At 31.2% G+C, this 25795-nt stretch overlaps 1 protein-coding gene across 3 annotated transcripts in view; it reads left to right on the top strand.

Annotated features, from left to right (window-relative positions):
- Window positions 1–5184: 5184 nt before the first annotated feature.
- Window positions 5185–25795, top strand: part of LOC127738358 (ras guanyl-releasing protein 3-like) — an 82370-nt gene continuing 61759 nt past the window's right edge. The window contains exon 1 of one of the 3 annotated variants that reach the window (XM_052249563.1): window positions 5185–6395. In XM_052249563.1, coding sequence (XP_052105523.1) covers window positions 6341–6395 — 55 coding nt within the window. In that variant the 5' untranslated portion in view covers window positions 5185–6340. Of the gene's footprint in view, window positions 6396–22809; window positions 23231–25795 lie in introns of those variants that run through there. The other 2 variants (XM_052249565.1, XM_052249564.1) reach the window with 2 other exon arrangements.

Genomic DNA, 25795 nt, shown 5'->3' with positions numbered 1-25795 from the left:
GCCTTTTGCCTATTATCTCAAAAACTAAAATGGATAGTTAGTAACTGTGAACAGCAAAAGTGATCAGCAATACAAGATCTACAAAAAATAAAAAAATGACAGAATTAATTGGAAGAGGTTATTGGCCTTAAATGAAGTTTTTTTTACTTTTTTTCACCTTTTGCCTTATCTTGAAAACTATAGATAGTTACAAACTTTGAACAGCTAAATTTTTACAGGGGAGCCTTTGAGGCTCTTTTTGAGTCTCATATTTCATTTTTGCATTATATGTTGAATATTGTAATGGATAAACAAAAACTCTCTCCAGCAAAAATTATCAGAAAAACAAGATTTTGTTCATTACAGTTTCATTTCAAAACAAATTTTCTTGTTGCATTGTATCAGTTTTAATATGTTGTGATTGGTTTTACTCCATCATGTGGTGACCCTCTATGGATCAGTAGGGGTCAGTAGCAAACCATATCACTTATTACGTAAGGTCTTCAACATTAGACAAGTGTTTATATCAAATGCCAAGGTCTAAATTTCCCATAGCCTAGACAAAAATAGTGTGATACTGATTTCTTTGTGCAACACTTCTGTTTCTAGAATTACAGTCATCAGTAAAACCTGAGACAAAAAGGGTTGAAAAGCCAAAAATATCAAACATTTTTAGAGAATAAAAACCAATTGAGTCTATTAACAGAACATTAAAAATAGTCTAAGGTCATTTTTAATGGAGTTGTAACCATTCTCTAACTTTATCATTTAAATCATGTCAATTCCAAGTCACTGGTTACTTGGTGTATTCTCTCTGGGACTGAAAGTTCATCAGCAAAGGTACTGAATAGTTGTGAATGGATTCATCAAAGACTAAGAAATATCTGGCATTCACACAGATTTCTTTATTCAAATGTAACTTGTTCGTTACTTCGATTTTGATTCAACATACTGTAAATTCAGAAATTATTGCGTGCATTTAATATTGCGATTTTTAGAGAATGGACAAAAATGCGAGATTAATTATTGCGATTTCAGGAAAATCTGCATACAAATATATGTATCAAAAATAAAAATGCGAGTTCTTATTATTGCGATACTCACACAGTCGCATTATTCGCATTAATAAAAACCTCGCAATAATTTCTGAATTTACAGTATAGTCATAATTTTAGGAGGTAAAAATCCATGGTTTACATACTGGAATGCTCTGCACAATGGCTTGATTTAGGAATGTCATTAGAATATGAATAACTCTAATGTAATTTGAAGCTTGCCAAGATCATTCTTACATTTAACAGTTGCAAATATCTTTTTTTTTCAGCTGCACTAATGCACCTTGATGGAGTAATTGCATTCGAATATGAATAACCCTAATGTAATTTGAAACTCGCCAACATCATTCTTACTTTTAACAATTGCAAATATGTTTTTTTTCCTGCTCCACTCATGCTCCACTTATGCAACATCAGGTAAATCAATATTTAACGGTAAAATCAACAAGTGGGATCAGCAAGGGTAAAAATACAACATAGTTATTATGTAAAAGGACATAACACTAAGATATAAGTTAAGTCTACCACTGTACCATCAGCAAGATTCAGATAGGCAAAATTAACATGATGTAGGGTTAGACTAATTTATAATAGGGAATACATTCATTGGTCTATATACACTTAATGGAAACCCATTGGAAAAATAGTAAAACTATCCCTTTGGCACTTAAAGTGAAATAATATGAAATAAGTCATAAATAACTCGACCACTTTTTATCACCACTGGTTGAAAATTCACACAATCCTTTCTGGTGATGTCATTGTACTTTCTGTAAATTTTGGACCCCTGTAATTACAAATGTTATAAAAACAAAGCCTTAAAACGAGGAAACATTTTTATCTGTCCTTGCTACTGTGTCATATGTCCTTATTTTAAAACATTTTGATAAACATACATGTTTTTTTTTCCAATGTTAGAAATAACATTTTTCGTAAGTAAGTACTTTAATATATGTATTATGAAAAAGGTTAAAAATAATTGTTTTGGGAAAAATGAATAATATTTTTCATACATAAATCAAAATTTTGTATGAATAGCTTTATACACAACACTAACATGTTCTTATCTTTAAGAACTACTTTTGAGCTCACCTGGCCTAATAGGCCAAGTGAACTTTTCTCATCACTTGGCATCCGTCGTCCGTCGTTGTCGTTAACTTTTACAAAAATCTTCTCCTCTGAAACTATTGGACCAAATTAGACCAAACTTGGCCACAATCATCATTGGGGTATTTAGTTTAAAAAATGTGTCTGATGACCCGGCCCACCAACCAAGATGGCCGCCATAGCTAAAAATAGAACATAGGGGTAAAATGTAGAATTTGGTTATATCTCTGAAACCAAAGCATTTAGAGCAAATCTAACAGGTGTAAAATTGTTCATCAGGTCAAGATCTATCTGCCCTGAAATTTTCAGACAAATCAGACAACCCGTTGTTAGGTTGCTGCCCCTGAATTGGTAATTTTAAGGAAATTTTGCAGTTTTTGGTTATCTTCAATATTATTATTGATATAGATAAACTGTAAACAGCAATAATGTACTGCAAAGTAAGATCTATAGATAGGCCAACATGACCAAAATGGTCAATTAACCCCTTAAGGAGTTATTGCCCTATATAGTCAATTTTTTACAATTTTTTGTAAATTTTTGTAATCTTTTACAAAAATCTTCTCTGAAACTACTGAGACAAATTTAACCAAACTTGGCCACAATCATCATTAGGGTATCTAGTTTAAGAAATGTGTCCGATGACCCTGCCTACCGACCAAAATGGCCGACATGGCTAAAAATAGAACATAAGGGTAAAATGCAAATTTTGTCTTATATCTCTGAAACTAAAGCATTTAGAGCAAATCTGACAGGGGTTAAAATGTTCTTCAGGTCAAGATCTATCCGATTGAAATTTTCAGACAAATCAGACAACCCGTAGTTGGTTGCTGCCACTAAATTGGTAATTTTTAGGAAATTTTGCAGTTTTTGGTTATTATCTTGAATATTATTATAGATAGAGATAAACTGTAAACAGCAATAATATTCAGCAAAGTTGATAAATTTAACCAAACTTGGCCACAATCATCATTAGGGTATCTAGTTTAAAAAATATGTCCAATGACCTCACCTACCAACCAACATGGCCGACATGGCTTAAAATAGAACATAGGGGTAAAATGCAAGTTTTGTGTATAAATTTTTGAACCGTTATAAAGAAAGAAAATCTGAAAGGAGCAAAAATGTTCAGAATACTGAGTTCTACCAATTGTCCATATACGTCAAAACTGTTTGACAAATTCTTATAGGAGTTATTGCCCATAAATGACGAATTTTACCATTTTTTTTCTTTTTTGCCTATTATCATGAAAACTATGATATTTAGAGAGAAAGATTTTTTTTCCCGTTATGCCTTATATGATTTAAATTATAATAGATAAATAAACACTTTAAATCACAAAAATGAACAGCAAGTTAAGATCTATTTAAAAGTCAAATTTTGCCGATACAGTTAGTAGACTGTCACTCTTCATAGGAGTGATTGCCCTTAAATGAGGATTTTTTTTACCCTCATTTGTGTTTTGAGCAAAAACAAAAGAAGATAGAGAGAAACTAAACAGACTAAAAGATCAGTAATACAAGATCAACAAAATAGAGATTTTTGTCATGATGTCTATTCTCGTCTACAATGCTGGAGAGTGTCCTTTGTTTGATATGCACATAGACCAAGGTGAGCGACACAGGCTCTTTAGAGCCTCTAGTGGTTATTTGTTGAAAAAACTATAAAATGATCCCTGTAATAGCTTAATGTTTTGATCATTTTTAAGTTTATAAAGTGCGGTAGAACTTTTAAGTCTGTGAAATTCAATATGAATTATAGAAGAAATATGTACTGGTAGTCATTTAATGGATATCATTTTTTGTAAGTTGGATAGGTAAATATTTGTTTGTAAACAAGTCATTGCACTTACAATTAATTTCCTTGCATAATATAAGGGACAACTGATGCATGAAAGTGTTATATAAGGTTGAACTTCTTTCAATTTATCCATGCACATCATGCTTAAACAGATTGTTTGCACAAAGATTGGATTATATATAAATTAAAAAAAATAAGGTGAGTTTTAAGGAAGTACAATGTATATCAAAAGTTTAGATTTATAAAATAAATTTATCCTGTTTGCATTCTCAGTAAATCTATTACTCATATTACACCATTCACTGTATGTATTGCTATACCTGACTGAGGAGTCATCTGATATAAGAATAAGAAGATATTGTATGATTGCCAATGAGACAACTCTCCACAAGAGACATAGAAATTAGCAACTATAGGAGCCGTATGGCCTTCAACAATGAGCAAAACCCTTGTAAAACAATTCAAACAAGAAAACTAAGAGCCTGATTTATGTTCAAAATAATTAACGAAGAACAAATATGAGTTTATTTCATTGCTTGTTAGTTGGTATATGAACACTGTATTGTTTTGTTGTATCTGTATCATATTTCTAGCTCACTTGACCCAAAGCATTTGGTGCATTATATAAATTTTATGCAAAAATGTCAGGTGAGCTCCATTGAGCCTCTGGTTCATTTTTCATTATCCCTTTACCAAATATTCTTATATTTGGAATAATTCCAAATGTAAACATTTGTGTAGTAGAAAATCACAAAAAGCTTTAAAAGTTGCACATTTGATTTTATATTTTAAAGATGTCATGCATACGATAATATGTTGACTACAAATACAAAATTTTCTATTTATCTCAGCAATTTGAATTATTATTTGTAGTAAAAACATCAAAATAGGTTTGAAATACCTGATTGAGATTCAACTTTTAATGCAATGTAATACTTTCTCTTTTTGACAGATTTACTTCCCTTTGATGAAGATTTTGTGACACTCCTGAAAGACACTTGAGAATGTAAGTACAGATTAGTTACAAAGAATTTTGTGACATGAATTGTAATTTGTTGGTACAACATGAATTGTAGTGACAGAAGATTGATAGATTTAAATTGTTAACTTTTAATATGATTTTAATGTTTAATGATCCTTAGGTATTTAAAAACTCCCATTTTTATGGCACATTTGTCAAATCGTTTTTATGCAGGTTTGATTTGATGTATTTGTAGCCATTGATGAATGTTTAAGTACTTATGTCTTACAATTTTTAGAATGTTTATTTGTTTTTCCTTTGTTGTTTTTATCATAAATCAGGCTGTTGATTTACTCATTTGATTGTTTCACATATTGTCATGCTAGGACCTTTTAAAGCTTACTATAGGGTATGGGTTTTTGCTCATTATTGAAGGCCTTACAGTGCCCTACAGTTGTTTAGTTTCTTATCCTTTGGTGGATTGTTGTCTAATTTTCAATCATGCCACATCTCAATATTTTCATTATCAGAGAAATTTAAGAAATTGATTATTAAAGGAAATATATATGAAGGGTATAAACATCAATAAGACATTCAATATTAATTTTCAGTTCTAAAATCATAAGGAAATCTTTACACTTTTTGATTGATGATTGTTTACTATAGCAATAACCATGGTTAATAATATTCCTGTATAATTGGCTTTTGAACATAAAAATTGTATTCACCTATTTCTATTGATACATCACAAGTTATCAGTGAAGGATTAATGAAACGAAAGATTAATTTAATATATTCTGATACTCAGTCACAAGACCTACATTAGAGCCTCAGCCAACTACACATTCCCTTATCTGAATGTAGCTATAAGAAAACAGTGAATGCATAAATAGAAATATTGGATTTAAAATTTCCTCATAAATTAATATAATGATTAAATGTCAGTTAAGCATTTACTTCTAAGAGAAATCTATTTATAGGTGTTTTATATAAGGCTGAATATGATCAATATCATTTAGATATCTGGGTATAGATTTGGGCAAATCAATCAAACAGTATTCTGTGTACCTGGACTGAGAGAGCTGGCTGAGACAAACTGAAGGTAGACAAGCTAGGGAAAAAAATCAATACCAAGTCTGACGCAAAGAATTGTGATCTTTCTGGGGAGATGCTCTAAATATACTTTGATGTCGTCATAATCAAAGATTCTGAAATGAAAGGATATATTTTTGATATCAAATATGGTTTTATATGTGAGACCTTTATTTTGACTTTGTTCTGTTGCATGTTTATGTAAATGCTGCATCTGTGAACGTGATTAGGAGATCCCCACATAATCATAAATTGAAGGAAAATCTTTCCAGTGTAATTAGACATGGTGTAGATGGTGTCGAGGACCAGGACAGCTGTTGTATAAACAAACGTGATCAGGTGTTGATGATCACAGCAGACATATTATCTAATTATCCAGCGATGTGCAGTGATGGCTCAGGTAAGGATTTTTTTTGTCAAATTGTGAGTTCCAAGTATCGAAAAATCATGGAGGACTGTCTTCATGAACATGGATGTAGTTCAGTTATTGGTTAAGGCCACTGTAAGACGTTGTTCTTCGTGTGGCTGAATCTGTAATTGATATAGCTAGACTTAACATTCTATGTTTTAATATATATGAAGACAAATTTATGCATATAAAATGGAAAAGTACTAAAAAGACAGGTTAGATTTTGAACAGTGAATACAAATTTAAACTCTATCCATCTGAACAAATGGAAAATTTACTTTCTTGTTTAGATATAATTTCATTTGCATTAATTCAACAAAAAAAGAAAGCAATTTACAGTGTTAAATATGCAGAAATTATTAATGTCTTAATTTTTCAAACGCAAAAATCCACAGTTTTAACTGAATCTGTATAAAAATGATTAAAAGTATTTTGATTGTTACTGGAAGCCGAGTTATGAATTAGACCTTGCAGTACCAGACTTTATTTTTATTTGTCATTTATAAATGATTCAGTGACAAATGAATAAAGGAATTATGAAATATACTATGCATTTGTTCCAACCTGTATTTTTGTGTACTTTCATCAGACTTGAAGAATGACCTCGATCCATAGTTCCTTTTATTAAGCTGAAAGCCTGATAGCTGTAAACAATGCATTTTATTATTTATTTATGATATTGATTATTTATGAATAATGTGTTAACAAGAATTAGGATAATAATAATAGTGATAAAAAAAAAAAGAAAAAAAAAAAAAGGTCTATGAAGTAATTTGTAAACAATGCATTTTGTTATTTATTTATGATCATGATGATATTGATTATTTATGAATACTGTAGTTAACAAAAAGTAGGATAATAATCATATTAAAAAAAAAACAAAACAGGTCACACTTTAAGTTCTATAAAGAAAATTTACGATGGGATATTGGTGTATTATCTGACTGAGAGTGTGACAAACCACATGGATAGCTTTTGTTTCTCTTAACATTTGTTTAGCAGCTGTATGTACATATTTTATGTTGTTTATGTACATGGATCAATATACCTATCAAATTGTTTTATCAAATATTAACATGTCCCACCTGCTGCAGGGGGCATATGATAGATAAAATTTAAAATTACTTGTAAAGTGTAATATCTTGAAGCTGTTTACTCTGAATATTACTGGAACTGTATTCATATAATATTTTTATGTGTTGAATTTTTTTGAACATTTATTTGATTTTTTCAAAACACATACTGTGGATTCATTTATTTTCGTGGGTACCAATTTTCGTGGATTAAAGAAAACTTTCATGTTCGTGGATATTTAATTTCGTGGATTTTCCGAAATCTGCATACAAACCTATTGAAAATGTGTTATTAGTTGAAGATTTGATTTCGTCTGTACTCACGAAATCCACAAAAATTGGTATCCAACGAATAATAATGAATCCACAGTACTGCATAATATACAAAGGCATATAACTTTATAATTATTTTTACAGTGCAGAGAATACAATGTCAAATGATTACAATTAAGTTGATATTAAACAATTCTTACTGTGCGTATTGCTATGTGTTTCTTTATTCTACATTGGCTAGTGGTATAGGGGGAGGGTTGAGATCTCACAAAACATGTTTAACCTCGCCGCATTTTTGCACCTGGCCCATGTCAGGAGCCTCTGTCCTTTGTTAGTCTTGTATGTTTTTTAATTTTAGTTCATTTATATGTTTTGGAGTTTAGTGTGACGTCCATTTTCACTGAACTAGAACACAATTTTATTTAGGGGCCAGCTTCAGACCACCTCCGAGTGCAGTATTTTCTCGCTGCGTTGAAGACCCATTGGTGGCCTTTGGCTGTTGTCTGCTCTTTGGTGGGGTTGTTGTCTCTTTGACATATTCCCCATTTCCATTCTCAATTTTACAATAACTACAGGTATTATCTTAAGAAACAGTTACATTTTCTGCTGCAAACTAATTCATGTGTGTTTTGTTTTATTTAAATTGTAAAATTTAGAATATTGGTTGATTTTTCTGTTTTTTCTAACCCTTTTATGTGAATATAACATAAATAGCAAATATCATTTATATCTTGATAGAAAATATGATAAAAAACATGAAAAAAGATATGAACGTATTTTTAATTTGAAAGCATTATTTAGAGTAAGGCAACAGAGTATGGCAATTGAAAATGTACATGTGTCAAATTAAATTATGAATTTACACAATGTGAGGTTATTATACATGTATATAAAATTTATACAAGAATATAAGGAATCACAAAAAATATTGAACAGTACAATAGACCACACCAAAAGTTGACTCATTTGAAAAAAATAGACTTATAAACAACAACAAATAACAAATAACACATGGTCTAGTTAGCCTGATTTGATACAGGCACAAATTATAGCTCTTCCCCAAACCCATTTCCAGAATCATTAATTAACATGTTAAGCATTATATTTATATGCCCCCGCCGCATGGCAAAGGGGGCATTAAGTGTTACCCTTGACCGTCCCATCTTTCAGTCCGTCCCATTTTCGTTTTTAAAAGCAAGCTTGAGCATGGGCATTTTTGGTTGTCTTATTCTTTTGTCTGCCACACATTTTTAGCTCACCTGGCCCATAGGGCCAAGTGAGCTTTTCTCATCACTTGGCGTCCGTCGTCGGTAACTTTTACAAAAATCTTCTCCTCTGAAACTTGTGGGCCAAATTTGACCAAACTTGGCCACAATCATCATTGGGGTATCTAGTTTAAAAAATTTGTCAGGTGACCCAGCCAACCAACCAAGATGGCCGCCATGGCTAAAAATAGAACATAGGGATAAAATGTAGATTTTGGCTTATATCTCTGAAACCAAAGCATTTAGAGAAATTCTGACACGGGGTAAAATTGTTTATCAGGTCAAGATCTATCTGCCCTGAAATTTTCAGATGAATCGGACAACCCATTGTTGTGTTGCTGCCCCTGAATTGGTAATTTTAAGGAAATTGTGCCGTTTTTGGTTATTATCTTGAATATTATAATAGATAGAGATAAACTGTAAACAGCAATAATGTTCAGCAAAGTAAGATCTACAAAATGGTCAGTTGACCCCATAAGGAGTTATTGCCCTTTATAGTCAATTTTTTACAATTTTCATAAATTTTGTAAATTTTTACAAAATATGTTCCACTGTAACTACCGGGCCAAGATCATTATAGATAGAGATAATAGTAAGGAGCAAGAATGTTCAGTAAAGTAAGATCTACAAACACATCACCATCACCAAAACAAGATTTTGTCATGAATCCATCTGTGTCCTTTGTTTAATATGCACATAGACCAAGGTGAGCGACACAGGCTCTTTAGAGCCTCTAGTTTATTTTATTTTTCGAAGCAACCAGAACTTTCAGAGGAACAATATTTTGTAAAGGTTAGTTTTGGGGAAAAAGTCCAGGTTAAAGCTGCTATAAGTCATAGAAGGATAACATTTTTTTCAGTTCACAAATTTTATATTAATCCTGATCCATGTAATGATTTGGTCATCCAACTCACATATTGAACAAAATAAATCCTTTTAGTAAAAATAAAGGTAAAACAGGCACTGCATATGACTTACATTTCATGCAGACTGACTTTAGTGAAGTTTCGGATTAAGGTCCATATCAAAGCAACTTCATGTTATAGAGTCAGAATACTTTGTCAGTATATAATAAGAAAAATCAATTAAAAAATATAGGCTACTTTATTATTCTATGCATATCTTAGATTCAAATGAAACACCATAATGTTTTTGCTGTTTTCTATGGTCCATATTTGTCGTGCCCTTTGTTCTATGGTCCACATTTGCTGTTCCCCTATGTTCTATGGTCCTCTTGTTGTGCGCTATGTTCTATGGTCCACATTTGCTGTTTTCCTATGTTCTATTGTCCACTTGTTGTGCCCTATGTTCTATGGTCCACATTTGTTGTGCCCTATGTTCTATGGTCCACATTTGCTGTTTCCCTATGTTCTATGGTCCACTTGTTGTGCCCTATGTTCTATGGTCTTCATTTGCTGTTTTCCTATGTTCTATGGTCCACATGTACTGTTCCCCTATGTTCTATGGTCCACATTTGCTGTTTCCCTATGTTTTATGGTCCACTTGTTGTGCCCTATGTTCTATGATATTCATTTGCTGTTTTCCTCTGTTCTATGGTCCACATTTGCTGTTCCCCTATGTTCTATGGTCCACATTTGTTGTGCCCTATGTTCTATGGTCCACATTTGTTGTGACCTATGTTCTATGTTCCACATTTGTTGTGACCTATGTTCTATGGTCCACTTGGTGTGCCCTATGTTCTATGGTCCACATTTGCTGTTTTCCTATGTTCTATGGTCCACTTGTTGTGCCCTATGTTCTATGGTCTTCATTTGCTGTTTTCCTATGTTCTATGGTCCACATGTGCTGTTCCCCTTTGTTCTATGGTCCACATTTGCTGTTTCCCTATGTTTTATGGTCCACTTGTTGTGCCCTATGTTCTATGATATTCATTTGCTGTTTTCCTCTGTTCTATGGTCCACATTTGCTGTTCCCGTATGTTCTATGGTCCACATTTGTTGTGCCCTATGTTCTATGTTCCACATTTGTTGTGACCTATGTTCTATGGTCCACTTGGTGTGCCCTATGTTCTATGGTCCACATTTGCTGTTTCCCTATGTTCTATGGTCCACTTGTTGTGCCCTATGTTCTATGGTCTTCATTTGCTGTTTTCCTATGTTCTATGGTCTACATTTGCTGTTCCCCTATGTTCTATGGTCCACATTTGCTGTTTCCTTATGTTTTATGGTCCACTTGTTGTGCCCTATGTTCTATGGTCTTCATTTGCTGTTTCCCTATGTTCTATGGTCCACATTTGCTGTTCCCCTATGTTCTATGGTCCACATTTGCTGTTTCCCTATGTTCTATTGTCCACATATATCAGCAGCCGCTTAACACTTACAATGTATGATACAGGTGTTACAAGAGAAACATTTAAATAACAGTAAAGAGAATTTTAATTTTTCACAATCTGTAACTGATTGATAGAGATAATATTTGTATGCAACCGTTACAGAAATTTGTTAAGGGTCAATCGCTCCCTGCCTTTTTGGAAAAGAATACTTTGTGATCCCTTTTTAGAATTGGAGGTGATGATCATGACAATCACATTTATTGAAAAACAAAAAAAATTAAGGTAAACATAGGTTAAGGTAAAATTTGTTCTAATAAAACAATGTTTAGTGCAAATTACATACTGTAAAAGCAGAAATATTCGTGGGGGATTTAATTTCATTTATTTCGTGGATAGATAATATCCACTAAATTAAAACCCCCACGAATATCATATTGCTTCCATTTCCTGGAAACCTTGAAATTAAATCCCGTTGAAATCTTATTTAGAGACAAAACCACAAAATTTTAACCCCACGAAAATTAATGTTTCTACAGTATTTCAGCTTTGGAATAGCTACTTTGACTGTTAGATCCAATGATACCTCAAAGTTACTTTCAAAATCCAGACTTTTTGACTGGATTTGCCTGTTGCTTATTGTCATGGTATTAATTGTTTCCATTCATGGATTGCACATTGTTTATCTGTATGCTCTATAGAAGCAACAGTTGCTTGGTTTTACAGGTAAATCAGCTGATCTTTGTCTATCTTGTTTTTCTTTATCCTTTTTTCAAGCCAATTTCTTCCATGTTGATTCTATATAAAACTATTAATAAAACTGTTGTAAGATATCCATCCAAGGTTTTTACACATATCTTTTAACAGTTGAAATCCATTGATTTAGAATATGTTTAATATTTCATGAGTATTTGCTTCATGTAAAGAGAAATCTTCATGCAATATGTTACCCCATAGTATTAAAGGTGTTTCTTAATAAAAAAAAAAACTTAATGTAAACAGGATTCTGCTGCTCTTAACATGGTTAACCAGGGAACCAAAATAAATTTAATGAAATTCTTTTTTTTTTTATTGGATTGGAGTTTGTTGGGTTGAAAATAGACAATTATTATGATAAATTTTGAAAATAGAAAGAAAAATAAATCTGCAGCTTTGAGAATTTCACTTGAATGGCCATTTGGTTTGTCAATTTTTAGTTATGTTCATGTTATTTTCATAAAAAGAAGTGCCAAAATACTTTTCTTTACAATGGAAAACATTTTTTTTATCCAACAAGCAGGAATTAATACTATACTAAGTTCACTATTAAATGTCCATTTTTGTCTCACCTTGACGTAGTCAAAAAGCTAGACATAGGTATGCTGTTTCCGGTGTCAGTGGCGGCGATGTCAACAATGTATTAGTTTGTGATTAGGTCTAGTTTATGCTGAACCACAAGTGGTAGGTTAATGATATTTGGTATGCAGTTGTATTAGCATTGGCAGATCTCATTTCCATGGAGATTATTTGGTCCTGCCCCCTCAGTCATGGTTTATTGACTTTGAAACTTTTGCATTGTTTACATGTATTAGTTTGTGATTAGGTCAGTTTATGGGGAACCACTAGTGGTAGGTCAATGATATTTGGTATGCAGTTGTATAAGCATTGGCATATTTCATTTCCATGGAGATTATTTGGCTCTGCCCCCTTAGTCATGGTCTATTGACTTTGAAAATTTTGCTTAGCTTACATGTACTAGTTTGTGATTAGGTCAGTTCAAGGGGAACATTTAGTGGTAGGCCAATGTTAAATGGTTTTCAGTTGTATAAGCATTAGCACATCTCATTTCCATGGAGAACATTTGGCCCCATCCCCTCATTCATGGTCTATTGAATTTGAAACTTTTGCTTAGTTCACACCTATTAGTTTGTGATTAGATCACTTTTAAGATGAACTGCTAATGTTAAGTCAGTGGTATTTGGTATGCAAATTTCTTGGCATTTGCAAGTATCGTTTCCCTGGAGATTATATAGCCCCACCACCTCATCATTGTTCATTGACTTTGAAACTTTTACATAGTTTACAAGTTAATGTTTGTGTTTAGGTTTGTTTAAAGGGAACGACCTATAATAAGTCAATGCTATTTGGTATGCAGTTGTATTAGCACTGGCACATCTCATTTCCATGGAGATTGTTTAGCCATGTACCTTCAGTCATGGTTCATCAACTTTGAATATTTGCATAACTTACATGTTAAAAAGTATTGCTTTTTTAATTTCAACATTTGCATTATCAAAGTTACAAAAAGGCGAGACATATCTCTGTGATAACAGTTTATTATCTTGGAAACATTGAGTATAGATCATGTACCATTTGCAAATACTTTTATGTTCAATTTTATATTGAAAATACTAAGAGATTGATCACTTGTAAATAAAATTTTATGTCAAACTTTGGGAACACTTAGACATATGTATGATAGGTACTTTGGCCTTGATTTCAGTTACCCCAATCATTCTGTAATATTGTATTGAATAGTATTTCCTTTATGTATCTGTGATGTTTATCTCCTGCAGTAGCCATATTGCTTTTAAATAACGTGCATTTCATGTATAATTTGTATTGTGCTTCTTTACTGTGCTTATCCAAGAACCTCTGTTCTTTCAGAATACTTATGGGTCAAAGCACTTTTAAGTTGCATTTTAAATTAATTTCTTCAAACTGATCAAGAGATGAAAAATTTAAGCGTATTGCTATGGAAAGTTGTTCGTAGAAAGCGGGTTCAGCGTAATGAAACTATTCTTTCAATTCAAAGTCAGTGATTGGCATGACCGTTTTGTTTTCAAGCAGATATATCATGAGTATTTTGCTTCCTGTATAGAGAAATCGTCATGCAGTATGTTACCCCATAGTATTGAAGGTGTTTTTTAATATGAAAAAAATTAGCCATACTGATAGTAAGCTATAAAAGGCCCTGACATTGACAAATTTAAACAATTCCAATGAGAAAACCAACATTTACACTAATATACATAACAGTAAAAGAAATGAAAGGCAGCAACCAACGACAACCACTGAATTACAGGCTCCTGACTTGGGACAGGCACATACAGAATGTGACAGGGTTAAACGTGGTTGCAAGTACTCAACCCTCCCCATACCTGGAACAATGGTGGAACAACACAACATAAAACCGAACTGTAAAAATCAGTTGATAAAAGCTTTACACATCATATTGACACAAAGCACAAAATAACTAAAAAAAAAAAGACTTAAGACAGAAAATAATGATCTAAGAGAACTGACAGTTTCTGAAAGCAAGTTCAAAGCCAATTACAACTAATAAATAAATCATGTTTCCCAGACTAACAAAGTTCAGTTTCTCATATACAATAATTAATAGGTCAATATATCTGGTTTATAGAATGATTGTAAAGTGTACATGTCTGTTTGACATAGTTCATCTGACCTTGACTTGATATTCAGTGGTCAATTAATAGTTTTCATTATTATGCTGTTATAGGATACCATAAGTACTAAGTAATAGTCAACAATATTTCGTCATGTGAATCTTATAGTGTTATATGTACACTTTTTAATAAAAATGGAGATAGCTATATATTTGAGATCCAAGTGCATGTTCTATCTCCCTATACAACTATAATACAACATTTCTACACTCTACAAGTTTTTGTCAGAACTACACTGTTCTGTCTCCATACTTCCATTGAATTATAATGGCTTATTAATCTAGTAAGTTCCGAGAAAAATATTTTTATAGTGTTGTATCTCCACTATTTCTCATGTATTTTTGCTGTTAAATAATTGTTATTAAAATTATCTTAGTAGTACTATGATTAAATTGTTCGGATGGTTGGAACTCAATCTATGAGCAATTCTTAGCAAATCCAGCAGTACAAAATTGGGGATATTATAAAGTTAAAAAATCCATGGTCTATCTTCAATGGAAATATAAGGATAAAAAAAAGGGGGATGCTTTATTTATTTAAGTTGCTTGTCTATTAAAAAACAATCGAACAAAGAGTTACTCTATATGTACGCAAATTCGATTCCTATATAACTTTTTATGTCTTAGTCAAATATTTATAATATTGAGCTTTTAAAGTTTGAGTAAATTCTTACCACTATTACCAAATGGGAAATACATCATTATAAGATTCACAACATGATTTGGTTTATAGAATGATTCTCAAGTGCTTCTGACAGGGTTCATCTGACTTTGACCTCATTTTCATGGTCAAGTTTAAGTTTTTGTGATTGTGATTAGGTTATTTTCTCATATACTATAAGTAGTAGGGTCAGCTACATTTGTAATGATTATAAGATGGATATGTAAAAATTAAGTTGATTTTATCAAAAGTACTTCAATTGTGGAGTGATGGAAGTTTTGTTATATTATTATTTCAAATGGAAGTTATCCTTGAATAATTTTATGCAGTATTGGTTATCTACCGGTATATTTTGTGTATTCAGTGTGTGCATGTCCATCTGACAGGGTTCATCTGACTTTGACTTCATTTCATGGTTCATTGATCATTGTTAAACTTTTTTTTTCAACAGAATTTAAGTAACATTGAATTATAAGGCAAATCTGTATGGGATATAGAATATTGTAAAGTTTATCTATCATAATATTCCTTAATATTCGCTGGATATCAATTTTTGTGGATTTTGTGGGCAGAGATTAACCACTATTTTGAATGTTCAACAAAATACAAATTATCTATAAGCTTGTATGCAGACTTCGGCCAAACCATGAAATAAAGTATCCACAAATATACAATTATTCCTTAATCCTCGAAAAATTAGTACCAACGAAATTAAATGAATCCACAGTAAATGAAATATTAACATGCATCAATCCATAAGATTTTGTTAGAAATATTTATTAAAGAGAGGTCTTTATATGTAAAATATTTCTCCCGAACACAATTTGATCTGTTAATTCAAAACAATCAATAACAGCTACGTTTTTTGGAGTTCATTTTGTTATGCAGTCTTTTCAAGGAAGTAGAGAGAAATTGTCAATTTCTGAAACCAAATCTTCTTATTCCTTCTCAAGAAGTATACCTTGATTGATTTTGTAGCAATTATGCAGAAAACCAAGTGTGATTTTTATTTCATCATTGAAAGATTCTTATGTTAACCTCGACCATTTATAACCAATTATAGAGAGTCACATGATGGGATTTTAATTGTCACCCAGTGGTTAACCATTCATTTATAAAAGGATGAAGAATAGGTTAAAGTTCACTGACCAATATTTGCTGCAAAATATGCCATAGGCTTCTTTTAGAAACTAAATTTTATGTTAAAGTTTGTGTTTATATATGGTATTTCGGTAATCATGATATGAAAATATAAAGCTATTAATAAATTGATACATGATCTCTGTACTATAGTTGGATCAACGTTTAGACAGTATGAATAAAAATTAAAATGGTGGTGGAACAAACATAAATGAGATAAAATCAAATAACATAATTGACCAAAAAGGGGTTACTTAATGTAGTATGACGTTTTTGACTTAACACATACTCAGGTATTCCTCTTTTACTGAAAAATGTGATTTGTTTACCATGGTCTGTAGAGAGTATTCTTGTCTGTAGATGATGGCATTAGCATTTCTATTTCAGTATACTGTGGATTCATTATTATTCGTTGGATACCAATTTTCGTGGATTTCGTGGGTACAGCTGAAACACGAAATTAAATGTTCAACGAATGTCAAATTTTCTATAGTTTTGTATGCAAAGTTTGGAAAAACCACGAAATTAAATATCCACGAACATGTGATTTTTCCTTCATCCACGAAAATTGGTACCCACGAAAATAAATGAATCCACAGTAGATTGCTTTTTCATTAAGGAGAAAAAGTTATTTATGTTTCTACTTCTGTTGACTTGTCATGTATTATTTTGAATGAAGGTGCCACACATTTTTAGACAAAATATGATGCCACATATAATAACAGTAAAACCTGCCATATTATGCCACATATATAAAAACGGTAAAACCTGCCATTTGTATTTCTTGTTTTTATTGATATTCCAACCTCAGTGAACTTTTAATTCAATCAAACAGTTTTAAAGGACAGATCTCTTGTCTGATTTTAAAAATATGCTTAAATATTTGCAAGGAACTCTTAACAATATGTAGCAGTTTCTTGCTGATGTGACATTCAAATTACTTTTACGCCACATGTCACTTGGTGTCCTCTTCATGGTTCAGGTCCATGCAACATCAATTTTAACAAGTGAGATTAATAAATGTACATTGTGAGAAGATTTAAATGTATATTTGTGATTCTGTTCGTCTTTTCCCTATAATTTTTCTGCCCCACCTAGGGGCATTATGTTTTTCGGTCTGTGCATCTGTTCGTTCGTTTGTTCGTCCGTTCGTCTGTCTGTCCGTCTGTCCCGCTTCAGGTAAAAGGTTTTGGTCAAGGTAGTTTTTGATGAAGTTGAAGTCCAATCAACTTGAAACTTAGTACACATGTTCCCTATGATATGATCTTTCTAATTTTAATGCCAAATTAGAGTTTTGACCCCAATTTCACAGTCCACTGAATATAGAAAATGATAGTGCGAGTGGGGCATCCATGTACTATGGACACATTCTTGTTGTCAAATGTAATGTACATTACTATTTCATTAGAATGTATTATTTCTATCCTTATATAAGTAGATTGTGACATTTGCATTCCTGTTTCATGGTAAGTTGCATTGTATCATGTTACATCTGTTTTAGTAGATTGTGTCATTTGTATTCCTCTTCCAGATGAATGTATCTCTCATTTTACTTGTTAAAGTAGATTGTGTCATTTTATTCCTACTCCAGTGGGAATGTGTCATGTTACATCTGTTTTAGTAGATTGTGTCATTTGTATTCCTCTTCCAGATGAATGTGTCATATTACTTGTTAAAGTAGATTGTGTCATTTTATTTCTATTCCAGTGGGAATGTGTCATGTTACAATTGTTTTAGTAGATCGTGTCATTTGTATTCTTGTTCTAGAGGAAAATGTCATGTTACTTGTTTAAGTAGATTGTGTCATTTGTATTCCTGTTTAGGAGGATTATTTTGTGTTATTTGTTTAAGTAGATTGTGTCATTTGAATTCCTGTTCCAGTGGGAACGTATCATGTAACATCTGTTTTAGTGGATTGTGTCATTTTTATTCCTATTCCAGTGAGAACATATCATGTAACATCCATTTTAGTAGATTGTGACATTTGTATTCCTATTCAAGAGGAATGCGTCATGTTGTTTGTTTAAGTAGATTGTGTCATTTGAATTCCTGTTCCAGAGGAATGTGGCATGTTGTTTATTTAAGTAGAATGTGTCATTTGAATTCCTGTTCCAGTGGGAAAGTATCATGTTACATCTGTTTTGGTAGATTGTGTCATTCATAATCCTTTTCTAGGGAAATGTGTCATGTTACTAGTTTAAGTAGATTGTGTCATTTCAATTCCTGTTCCAGGGGAATGTGTCATGTTACATATGTTTTGGTAGATTGTGTCATTTGTATTCCAGGCCTTGTGGTCATAAAAATTATTGATTATCATACACAGAACCACTCAAAATACTGGATTTGATGTTTATAGCATGAATTTTGTACTCTTGAGTACTGAGTAAAGTTTTAAGACTGAAAAGTCTGTTCCAGAGGAATGTGTCATGTTACTTCCATTTTTGTAGATTGTGTCATTTGTATTCATATTCCAGGGCAATGTGTCATTTGTTCTCTTGTACTGCAACTTCTACCATTTGTTCCATTTAGAATCATTCATTTGCTCTCTTGTTCCTATCATCCTAACAAATGTGTCATTCTGCATTCCCGTTCAAGTAGAATCTGTCATAGTTACAACAAACTGTATTTCTTTTGCAGTAAAAAAAAACATATCATTCCTATGACTATTTCTGTAGATTATATTCTTTGAAGCTCTGTGTCAACATAAGTTGCTATTTGTGTTCTATTTTTTACCATTGAATTGGGGGCATATAGTTATGCACATGTCCATCTATTTGTGTGTTGTCCAATTTCACACTTATGTTTCCTGATGATAAAGTACTGCTGACCAAATCTTTTGAAAATATACAAAATTAATGTAGTAATAAATATAGGTCATGTTCCATTTTGACAGTTTTGGCATTCTAGAGTTCTGCCCTTAATAATTTTTTTGGGGATGGGGTTCGCATGTGCACTGTAACAAACAGCTAAGAAAAAAGTATATTATTACATACATGTATTATACTAAACAACTAGAATAAAACATACCATTTTTTTATTGTTAATTACCTGGTACATAAAAGTATTCAATATTTTATAAACAGTTTAAGGTAACAGGTATGTAAACAGGCAATCTCACAGATTTTTATGAAATTTTGCAGGCAATTTGAGCATTATGTAACTGCATATGAATATTGAAAAATTAACTTTTATACTTTGGGATATATAGCAAATTGAATATTCTGTAGATAGAAGTTCAATGTATAGGATGCATGTAAATATAGAAAAAAATATTGAAACAATTGACTTTGAATTGCCTTTTGTCAAAAACTTGTCCTACAAATTTTCTTTAAAACTGATATATTATTGCCACTAAAATTTCTGTTTTATTGATATGAAAGTGCACAGGGGGTATCTGAATTCGTTTTTGCTGTATAAATCATTCAAGTAAAAATTTCTAATGACGTCACAATTATTTTTGCCTTTTCGCCGCTTTTCCATGCTGTACACAAGGATTTTGTCTTACTATAAATCCTTGGTGACCCTTTATAAGTTTTATATCTATACAGTGGAAATCTCAGTAGCAATAATATATTATTTTTAAAGAAAATTCATAGGACAGTATTTTGAGAAAGGTTAATTTTAAGACAAAATTGCTGAACTTTTTTACGATATTTACCTGTATTCTATAAAACATTTGTACTACTATTATCCAAATATTTTATTTGCTATGTCTCAGAAAGTATAAAAGTTATATGTATAATTGTTTTGATGTTCATGTGCAGTCCCTCATGCTCTAGTTGTATGCAAAATTTCATAAAATCCCGTGAGATCACCCATTTACGTACCTGTTACCTTAAGGGCATTCGATACAGTTTTGATCCCACAGTGATTTTTTACGAAAATTTGCATACAAGCTTTTTTTTACCTAGTTAATTCAAATATGTAATAAGAAATATACCTTCATGTGCTAAATTTAGAGATAAATGGGGTAGAAATTTTATAGACATTTACTTAAAATTTCAGTTTCTTGAACATTTCTATCCTTTGGAAAGACATACTTAACTTTTTTGTTTCAAAAGATAAACGCATGCAGATTTTTGTAGAAAGATTTGAAATATCTTCTTTACATAAGTATCTTCTTAATTTGTGTAACAGTTCCTTGGAAGTAATTCATTTTTAAAAAAAAGGGGTCCATGTACTCGTTTTCAAGCTAATGATTAAAATCTCTCGAAAAGTGCATCTTTTCCTTGCATGTTGCAGTTTGACGTCGCGAAAAAATAATAATAGCAATGTCATTACCTCCCTTCTAACTGTATAGTATGCCCTTAAGAACGATTTATATTTATATAGTGCAAGAACTATTTCTGCAGAAAACTGACATCAGAGCTGATCATGAATTTTCTAGTTAATATTATTCTGGGCACATTATAGCCATTGAAAGTTTGTATTAACTAACAATGATTATATGCATAATTTGACACAAATTTTGGTAATTGATTCAAATTAGCTTCTAATTTAAGGATACAGGCTCTTGTGCTATATTCTATAAATGTATGTTAGCCTACATTTTAGGGTCAGGATCTATATATTGGCTTTCTATGATTTAATAAAGCTATATCTTTATATATTTAAGCCTGATTGAGTGTTCCAAAATCTATTCTTAGACTGTAGGATAATTAAAGAACTTTATTTTCACCATAGTCAATATATAGTCATCTGTATAATGGAAATGTAAAATCATTAAACAATTAGGGTCAATTTTAAATGGAATACTTCAAAGTAAAGTTAATTGATCCAATTAAGTCTTGTGAATGTCAGGTGAAAAGACTGCATGTGCATTAACATTCTTATGAAACCTACATTGTTTAGATTTTAATATGACCTCAATTTTTTGTAAACATATAATGATATGTGCTTTCGTTGTTTTATCTTTTAATGGTTTCAAAAACTGTTCTAGTTGTTCGATTATGAAATTTCATTTCAATGTTTTTTGGCATAAAAAAAAGACTTGTATTTATTAAAGGCCATATCTTCAGCATTAAAAAGAATTTTGTGGTCTAAATGATCCGATTAAAGAGTGTCACTGCGACCTATATTTTGTACATGCTTAATTGTTGCATTGATATTACAATAAAAGTCAAATAGAAATGATGTGTTGTCAGTACAAAAATGTTTTGAAGTAAATAAGATCTGTATTAAAATTAAGTTAAAGTGAGCTACATTATATGCATGAGTAACTCTAGTAAAGATTTTTGGTGATATTGTGTCAGTGGACACATGTTTGTTATTGATTAATGTCAAATTCTTTGACACATATACCAAATGTATTTTTCATTTATATGAACAGATCTGAACTGACCACATACAAAGTGTCTTAACAGTGCTACATTTTACGACAGTGAAAATTGAAAATTGACTATTCTGGACTTGGGGCAATTTAGAGCTTGACATACTGTATAGACAATTGCACTACTATACCTAATTTTATAATGGAAGGTTTATTTTCAGAATTGTGTTACCATTTGGAAAAAAATATCAACAGCTGTGCATGAAAAAATTAAAAACTATTAGCTTGACATTTACTATAAATAGACAATTGAGCAAAAACTACAATAAGTTCTCAACACATGTTTTTATTTAAATTTGATCTGTTATTGGATAATGCATTTTTATACATTTTTAAAACTTTTGAAGTGCATCTTCGACTTTATTTTTCTGTATATATATATATATATCATCAGACTGTCCCATATGTATCAAATCTGCTGGTTGGTTTTTTTCTATAGACTGTTCTATATTTATATATATATGAAGCCAAGGAAAAATGTTAAAATGAACTCAAATGAAAAATGTTAAAATGAACTCAAATGAAAAATGTATTTATTTATCAAATTTTTGTTCCCATTAGGAAATGAATATTTAAATAGTTTTTGTGCATGAAAAAATTGAGAAGTTACCAAAAATGCAAGCAATATTGATAGTATAAAAAATTTATAATTTTTGTGGCCTTAAATTCAATGACAATTTGTTGTAGTATTTCATCGTATTTAAAACAGTGATTATAGTTATTTTGTATTGTTTGCCGTCAGTAAATTTCCTTACCACAATATTATTACAAATGAATAAAACAATGTTAAGTCCTTCATATAATAATAACAAGCAGATTTAGATATGACTTACTAATGAATTATAGGCTAAGTGTTTCAGTGATAAATTAACCTTTACCTTTAAACACTTAACCAATAAGATGCTAGTATTTACTGAGAGGACCAAGTGTCAACAAGGAAGCAGATTTTATACAGCTGATTTAAATACTTTTTTCCTTGATCAAAGTGCAACAATGAAATGGACGAATTTTCATATTATAGTAGTACATCATTTTTATCTCGTCCTATCTGCAGAAGCTGTTGAGTGGATCACACAATATTCTAATTTCCTTTAGGAAGTGAATCACTACACACACAACTGTTGTTTACCTCTGGGCACTATGCAAATTATTACAGTTATGTTGGATTTATCGTATATGATATATTACAAATGTTTCTGATGCTCGGTGCTTTGATTGATCTACAATGACATTTTACGATTGTCACAAAAAACAGGGGACAGTGGTCAAGTGAATATGAGTGGATTCTGTATAGGATATATAAAATTATCACCATGGCTTTGGAACAAAATCAGGAATTTGAAGAAGGTATTGGAGATATAATGTATTGATAAATATTTGATAAGAGATTTGATTTGTGCATTTGATAGTAAACAAACAGGTAAAATCTATTAATAATGTACATCAAGTAGTAATTAATAGTAAATAAATGTTCTCCCAGGTAATTGGTGATAAAGGAATGTCCCTTCAACCATTCAACATTTTTCTCTTATTTCTTTTTTTTTTTTCTCTCCTAATTTTTAAAGGCTGTCAAATTTTATGTATAATTTTTCGGAAATTCATAGTAATTGTATAAAAATAAAGGTTCGTATATTGATAGTTTTTATCATTTGGATTATTTGTTTAAAGTTCCAAAATCATGCAGTTACGACAAAACTTTGGACTTGCAAAGATCAAAAACTTAAGATACATGTACATGTCATGTCAATGACCTTTTGTTATGTAACAAAAAAATGTTAATATCTTTGAATGCCTCTGAACTTGTTTTATGAAATAAAGATTACTCAGAAAATGTTGTATTGAGCCAGCTTTCTATCCCCTTAGGTTAGTCAAATCCATATTTATTGTTGTAAAAGATCATTTATATCCTTTTGGAATGTACATGTGATTATCAATGTTGACAGAAAAAAAAATGTCACTTTCATCAGTAGATTTTAAATTTAAAATATTACCCTTGTAATTAAAAATAAATTATATATGGTTTGCTAAAAATACTTTTAAGATACAATTCATCAAATCAACTACTTTCACTTCACTACAGAAGAATAAAGGACGACTAATCATGTTGTCTTAACTGTAACTTTTTATTGGAATATTTTATACATAAAATAAAAAAAAATGTCATAACAATTTTTTCTACACATTTTAACAAATTTCCCAAAATATCTGTAAAGTTGACAGATTAGATTTCACAACTAAATACTCAATTGACTTTCATCACGATACAGGAGATATTAATGTAAAGTTAAAGGAGATTTGAACTTTGTTTGTTTGCTTTTGTTAAAAGCACATCCTAACCTCTTTAAATTATCCACCTCAATTCTCAGAATAATATTTGTCTTAAATTTCACAATCATAAATATAGAAATGTGAGTAAACATCATGTAAACAGACCATATCCTGATTTCAGAATTATTATGTATTGTGGTCATAAAATTTTTCAACACTAACAGTAATAATGCTATGTCAAATTATTTTGTGGATCACTGAAAAAGTCTGGAGGTATGAACTTGTAATTGATTGTTTCATTTAAACTACTGCTGAAGAAAACTTCATCTTAATGGCTGTATCATATGTTGAGAACACAGTTTGAATGTAAAGCAACTATGTACCTCTATCTAAGAACTCATCTCCTGGACCATCAGTGATAGGGGGGATGATATAACTTTGTTCATTCATTAAATTTTGCATCAAAGGTTTGGATAAAAGGAACTACAAATCATAGAAGTATGATATTTTCTCTGTGGATTTTGATGATGGGTGTAATGCTTAAGGTGCAGCATATATATGTATATTTAGGGTATGGTAACATATTAATGAAATATGTTTTGTACTATACTGACCCCCAGAGCCAGATATGTGCTTGGTCACACAATAAAATAGTCTGTAGACATATTCCCTCCCTTACACGTAATTCTGGATGCCCTACTCCTAAATTATGAATGCTTGGTAGAGAAGCAGTAAATACCATTTTTAAAGTCTTTGATTTAACATGTTGATGGATTTAAACCACAACCTCCCCCAAAGGGAGGCAGGCACGCTACCACATGACAACTTAGGCGGTTTTGTTGGTGTACATGTTTTTGAAAGTCAATGAAAAATTAGTTCATATTAACCTTCATTTTAAACATGAATGACTTTGGTTAAGTTTTATTTTAACAACTACATATGACTTCACAATTTTAATTTAAATAGGTTTTTATTCCCTATCAAATATATGTTTAATTTAGGTATATGTATTATGTCTTACATATATTAATGTCTTGTGACCTCCAAACAAATGGTCTATTTATCATATTTGTTTTTCTTTCATTATTTTGTACATAAATCAGGCTGTTAGTTTTCTTGTTTGAATTATTTTACATTTGTCATTTTGAGGCCTTTTATAGCTGACTAGGTGGTATGGGTTTTACTCATTGTTGAAGGCCATATGGTGACCTATAGTTGTTAACTTCTATGTCATTTGGTCTCTGCAGAGAGTTGTCTCATTGGCAATCATACCACATCTTCTTATTTCTATATTTCTACTTCTTGCTTATGAAACTTACACAAATATTATATTATGTGTTATGAGACTCAATATTGCTTAAAGTGGTGTTAAACACCAAATCAATCTATCTATCAATCAATCAATCAATGTTATGAGATTTACAAATATTGGATGGACTCCAATGACTCCAAAGAGTATTGACTATATTATTCCATAAATACATCTGACTGTAAAGAAAGTGACTCCAAAGAGTATTGACTATATTATTCCATAAATACGTCTGACTGTAAAGAAAGTGACTCCAAAAAAAATAGCCTCATTATTATTCTATAAAAAAATGAATGAATCATTTTGATTATGTTGCACAACACTACTCACAAAGG

Source organism: Mytilus californianus, unplaced genomic scaffold (genome assembly GCF_021869535.1).
Source record: "Mytilus californianus isolate M0D057914Y unplaced genomic scaffold, xbMytCali1.0.p SCAF_4, whole genome shotgun sequence".
Lineage (NCBI taxonomy): Eukaryota > Metazoa > Mollusca > Bivalvia > Mytilida > Mytilidae > Mytilus > Mytilus californianus.
The sequence above is the reverse complement of the archived record's forward strand: the minus strand, read 5'-3'. Positions and strand labels throughout refer to the sequence as shown.